Source organism: Rousettus aegyptiacus, unplaced genomic scaffold, assembly GCF_014176215.1.
Source record: "Rousettus aegyptiacus isolate mRouAeg1 unplaced genomic scaffold, mRouAeg1.p scaffold_m13_p_12, whole genome shotgun sequence".
NCBI lineage: Eukaryota > Metazoa > Chordata > Mammalia > Chiroptera > Pteropodidae > Rousettus > Rousettus aegyptiacus.
The window spans coordinates 61,256,104-61,262,047 of record NW_023416287.1 but is presented as its reverse complement, the minus strand read 5'-3'; the positions used below and the strand labels follow the sequence as shown (position 1 = coordinate 61,262,047).

Below are 5,944 nucleotides of genomic sequence, written 5' to 3'. Positions count from 1 at the left end.
AGGCGGGGGCGAGGGCGGGCGGCGGCGGCAGCAGAGGGAGGGGATAGGAGAGGGGAGCGGGCCGCGCAGCCGGGCAGCGCGTGCGGCGAGCGCGGGGAGAGCGGCGGCGGCCGTGGCAGTGACTCGCCCTGGTCGCGCTCGCAGAGGCCGAGTGGGGTGCGCAGGCGGCGGCAGCGCGAGGTGGGGCGGCGCGCGCAGTGAGCAGCGCAGGGCTAGAACCTGCGGGCGGGTGCGGGCGCGCAGGCAGCTGGTTTAGCCGCGGCAGCAGCTTCGCGGGACAGAACCGCGGCAGTAGCGGCCACGCCGACCCCTGGCTTCACCCCCGCGCTGCCGAGGCCAGAGAACAGTCTCCAACTCGCCTGGGGACCGGAAAGGGGAGCAAAGAAGCTCCCTCAGCCCCCACGCAGCGGAGACGCCGGGCGGCAGGACTGCTGTCCTTTGTGGGCGCAGCGCGCAAGACACGGAGCGCCCTCCCCGCGGCGCTCTCCCTGGCGTCTTCGTTGTGGCGAGCGGCCCTGGAGAGGGGACCCAGAGGAAGCAAAACCTCGAGCCAGAAACCTCGCGTTGCGAAGCTCCAGTGGAGCACCAGCCGCTCCACTTCCACCTTCGCGTCCTACACGGGCCACGATCCCCGCTGCCGCCTGCATTTCTCCCGGCTTCTTCTGCGCTTTGGGCCAGAGCAGAACCTCCTGTGCTGCCACCGCGGCCGCCTACACAGACGCGCGCGCGCGCGCGCACACACACACACACACACACGCACGCCTTCTCCCCCGCCTCCTCCCCGGCCCCTTGATCTCTTGGTCTGTTTTATTACTCCTGGTGCGACTCCGCAGACTCAGCGTCCCGCTATTTGTCATCAGCTCTCTCTCCATTGGCGGGGAGAGGAGAGCAGCGGAGAAGGGGGTGGGTGGGGAGGGGAAAGGAAGGGGTTGAAACTGCCTGGGGCCGTCTCTCCGCGCCGCTGTTGGTGCTGCCGCTGCTGCCGCCGCCTCCGGCTCCTTGCTCGGCCCCTCTCCGCCTCCATGTGCCGGATAGTGGGAGCGCCGCGGACCCTGCTGCCGCTGCTGGCGGCCCTGCTTCAGGTACGCAGATGTCCCCGCGGGCCGGGCAGCGGGACGGGTGGGGTGGGGCGGGCGGCGCTGGGTCCCTTTGTTCCCCGCGCCGCTGCGGGGCCGGGCTGCGCACCCCGGAGGGAGGTGCCGCACCGCGCGGCGGTGAGCTGCGCAGACACGAGGTTTGGGCCGGGCGCAGCGGCAGGGCTGCAGCTGCTGGCTGGTCTCCCATGCCTCTCTCTCTTAGCGAGTCCCGAAGAGGCCGATCGCGGGCCCCCTCTGTACCTCCTTCGGGGTAGGGAGAGCTCACGCGAGGTGTCTCTAGGCAGCAGAAGGGTGAGGTGGGAAGGATAACATCCCGGTTTTGCAGTTTTTTACAAACCTCTCCCTTCTCCTTGCACTTTGTTCCATTTTTTTTCGTTGTTTATTTTTGCAGTAGCAATTCTCAGTCTGGTCTCTTAGTTACGGGACTTGCCTCCACCCCACCTCACCCCACCCCACCCTCGCACCCGCTCACCTCTCAGTACCGGAGGGCTCTACTGTCCTATTGTCTTTACCCCAGCCCAGAGTTGCCTCCTGTTCCTGTTCTCCTGCCCTCACAATTTGCAGTGTCGGTCCCACTGTGAAAGAAAATCTCACCCCTTGCCTCTAGGAGTCTATGCGGATCGGTGCTTCCGCACCTAGCTCCCACGCCCTTATCCCGCCGGGAGAGGAAAAGTTCCGTTAGTCGGCTATTATTCCGCTTCCTTGGTCCGGCTGCTTCTGCGCTGCGTGCGCCCTGGGGGCGCTTTCTCTAGGAGCCTCCGCACTTTTCACGCCTTCGGGAGATTGCCAGCCAGCCTTTCATGGAATCAGTAGTAGTAGACTCCCCCCGCAGCAGAAAGCACCTGCTCCGGGCGGGTCGCAAGCTCTCTTGCCACTCTGCGCCGCCTTTCCCCAGCCCCGCTGACCACCTAACTTTCCCGCAGCATTTGTTCGGATGATGCCCCGAGGCCCCTCCCGGGCTGCTAGCCAGGTCCTGGAAAGACACGCCGAGCGTCTCGGCCGCGACCGCGGTGCTGGGAAAAGACCGAGCAGGGGGGTCCTGAGTCTGCCCCTACTGGCAGTGGGGTCCCGATGCGGTTACAGTTAAGGGGCGCGTCTCCCTTTACTGCGGGTTAGGGGCTCCCGGGCAATCCGCCGGAGGGATTGCGCACCAACCAAGGTTGGGGGTGGCAGCCGGTGGCAGCTCCGAAAAGTGCGGGCGCGGCTCGGAAGTGCGGCTGCGCCGGGGGCGCCCAGCGCAGAGACAGATGGTGTCGATCACCCCCCTCAATGGTCTTCATGGGTCATGGCCTGGCGTGCTGCGGGCACCAGAGGCGGAACAGGGCTGGCGCCCGTGGTCTCTTAGCGCCTTCTCGCTCAGTCCCCTCGAGGGGTGTGGGCCGCGGCCGCGCGAAGCCCTGTCCATGGTGCGCCGTAGAGCGGCGGCGGGCCCCATCCGCTCTACGCTCTCCTCCCCCGGGTCGTACTCTCCCACTTTCCGGCTCTTTCCCTCCCACTGGCTCTTTGGCCGCCCGGCTCCCGTTGTTCCTTTCTCCTTTCTTGGGTTTCTGCTTTTGTTCTTTCTTCTCCTGCTGGTCTTTCTCCCCTTCCCCCACCGGCCAGTCCGCCCCCCTTGCCTATCTCCTGATTCTGGGGTTTCAGAACTATTAGACTAGACATTTTTGGCCTTTGCCGTTTTGGGGAGTGGATGGAATTTCTTTTAACTTGGGGGAGGAGACCTGCCAGTCACTTGCTAACAAAAGTACCTCCTGTTATAAAACCGCCCTTTATTCTTGGAGCGCACACTCCTCATTCTTTCACCTCTTGTCACTTCATTTATTGTTTTTTTTTTCTTTTAAAATGCGGTTCGTTAAAGAGGTAGGCCAAAGGGGAAGAAGGAAAAAAAAGTGCTATCTCACGTGTTTGAAGTTAAGGGGAAGGCAAGATAAAATCGTGAATCCTGAGGACATCAGATTCTCTTTTAAACAAAGGAGATACGATAGATCAAAAAATCTTATTTCTAAAAAATATGAACATAGTATATATATATATCCTCAGCGTGAGTCCAGCAGTAGATGGTATGTATGTTCATTAACTTTTTGATCTTAAAGTAAGTTTTAATTGAATACCGTGCAGTGAAGTTAGGACAGGAGGAGGAGACATTTGATGGTCATTAATATCATGGGACTGAGTGTTGTATCGCTGGAGCAATTTCATTTCCTTTAGTTTTCTACCTTGAAGTCAGGTGTGAATTTTGTAGGTCATTTACTTTTTTCTTTAAGTATTTTTTTAATGCCATTTATAAACATCAGATATTACACTTATCTTTTCCATTCTAAGTTCTTTCTCAGTTTCTGCTAGAGGATGTTATGTCGACTTTTATAAACCTTCAGGAAAGGGGAAATTATAACTTTGTCATCAAGTCGTTTGGCGGTCTTTTAATTCATGGCTGCAAGTCATGCAGTAACATTGACTGATTTGCAAGGTCATTAGAAGTGGAAGCAGAGCAGTTTATGCAACATGAGTTTTAGGGTTATGTGCACCATGTGGATTGTACAACTGAGATTAGAAATGACTTTGTGCTAATGGTCTGCTTTACACACCAGAATAACAAAGATATGTTTGCAAGGTGAAAATGGCCCCTCTGCAGTTATATGCTTTGGAAAGTCTGTTTTTATTTTTATTTTTTTTCTCCAAGTCAAACCAAACGGCCTAAAGTTGCAGAAAAAAGACTGAGTACGTTATTAGTGGAGATACAGGGCAACCTTATTTTATCAGACCAGTTAAATAAGAATAACTGAATATTCAAAGGACTTTATGCCTTTAATTTTTAACAGAAGTATATCTTATTTTACTTTGAACACCTTTTTTCACTTCCAGAGATTCTTAATTAGTTTTGTTATTCTATCACCTAGATTTACATATTCTAGTCAGTTTTACATATTATATTTAGCTTTAAGAGTTCTTCTCTTCTTCCTCATTTTGACTTAAGGTATTGGCATTGTCCTTGACATTAAAAAGAGGAGAATTTGAGCATTAAATTTCACCGATCAAGGGAAATCACAAAATTATGATAGGCTTTCTGTTTAAATTATACAAGTGACTTTCAAATACATGAATAGAATTATCATTAGGGAAAAAAAATCAATTTTACTATCTATCCAGTAATTAATAGTTTAGGAACCTGGTTTGTTTTTCTAATTCACATTTTAATTGCATAACTCGGTTGATGTAATTTAAATACACATATGACGCATCAAGGACATCACCTTAATGTGCATAGAGATTCTAGGTTCATAGTCTTATCACATAGGTCCTCCTTTCTACCCTGGATGAGGACATATGAAAAAAAAGTATGCATAAACCATATGTGATTTTTACCTACTTAGGTATAAATTTTGAAGAGATTAATATTCAACAAATGAAATGTATATTAAAAGCTGTGTTTTAGGATGTGGAAAATCTGGGATGCAATAATTTTAAATATAAAATATGTATGTTTATTTGATTTTCACGCCTTTGTTGCAAGTTCTTGTGAAGTAGGGATAATTAACATGATGTTCACAATTTAGTCTACTTATTGGACATAGTTATGCATATCTTTGCCCCTTTATCTTATAGCATGCAGTCATTATTAATAGATGGTGCATTGCAAACATACTAGGTATGTTTTGAAAAATAATTTATGTATACTAAAATATTTTATAGGCATATTTTTAAAAGATGACATATTTTAATATATATACATATACATAATTTGTTGACCTCAATTGCAAGTTCAAAATTTACTTAGAGAGTGCACTTTTAGACTTTCATTACTTTGTTAAAGTCAGGTTTGAAATTCTTCTAAAAGTTTGGACTGAGATTTTAAGAGGAAATTTTTTTTTAGGTAGTTCATACTATTTACATGTAAAGACTAAAGCCTTCTTGGAACAAATTATTTTGGTGATAGTGTATTGCACCAAACTGCCCTTAATTTCCTTTTTCACGAAAAATCTTCAATTCTTGAATCTGTTGTGCTTCATTAAGCTTTAGGGTTATTAATCTGGAAATGTCAAGACTTAAACTAACAGTTAATCTTGTTTTAAAATACCTTTAAAAAAAATTCTGAGTAACTCAGATCCCCATTCTGCTTTCCAAGCGTTGTCTCAAGTTAGATGAATGATATTTTAGAGAAAAATGAGAGCTATTAAGAAATGTAGTGTTTGTGTATACACTCTCATTTTGCCCAAGTTAACATTATTCAGATTTGTTCTTTTGGCTCAAATACAAAAAGTAATCAAGTTTTAGCACTGAACAGATTTATGGTGAATTTTATCAACCATTAAAAAAGTGTGATAGATTTTGAATTTGGATTTTGTCATTTGAGCATTTCATATTTTCCATTAGTACACCTTCTAGAACCTAACTATTTTCAAGTTGGGTTAAGAAGTATAAGTGGAACATAATTTGTATCAATGAATCATTAGGCCTCACTTTCCTTTTTTTTCCTACAAAAGCTTAATTTTGTATTAATTTTTCAGCAAATTATATCAGTTAATCTGAGCAGATCCTGGTCCTTGTGTTTTTAACTAAATGTAGATTCATATCTGGCAGATAAATGTTTTAGTAATAGCTATATCTTCTACATATATAAAGTGCTAGGTTCAAAGTAGGTGAAATAAGGTTCACTAAGGAGCTAAACAGGAGCTTGGAAGGATTTGGTCATAAAAATGACCATTTGTGTTATAATACCATTTTAAAAGGAAAATTCAGGTTACATATAAATACTGTTCAATTTTTCTTATTACACTTTTCAGTATTCGGTATGCTTCTTTGTCTGAGCTCCCAACTGTGCTTACTGCACCCAACCCATATATATGGGTTAT

General features: G+C 47.7%; 1 protein-coding gene across 1 annotated transcript in view; it reads left to right on the top strand.

Annotated features, from left to right (window-relative positions):
* Positions 1-148: 148 nt before the first annotated feature.
* Positions 149-5,944, top strand: part of CDH2 (cadherin 2) — a 194,523-nt gene continuing 188,727 nt past the window's right edge. The window contains exon 1 of the mRNA XM_016120084.2: positions 149-1,082. Coding sequence (XP_015975570.1) covers positions 1,023-1,082 — 60 coding nt within the window. The 5' untranslated portion in view covers positions 149-1,022. The remainder of the gene's footprint in view (positions 1,083-5,944) is intronic.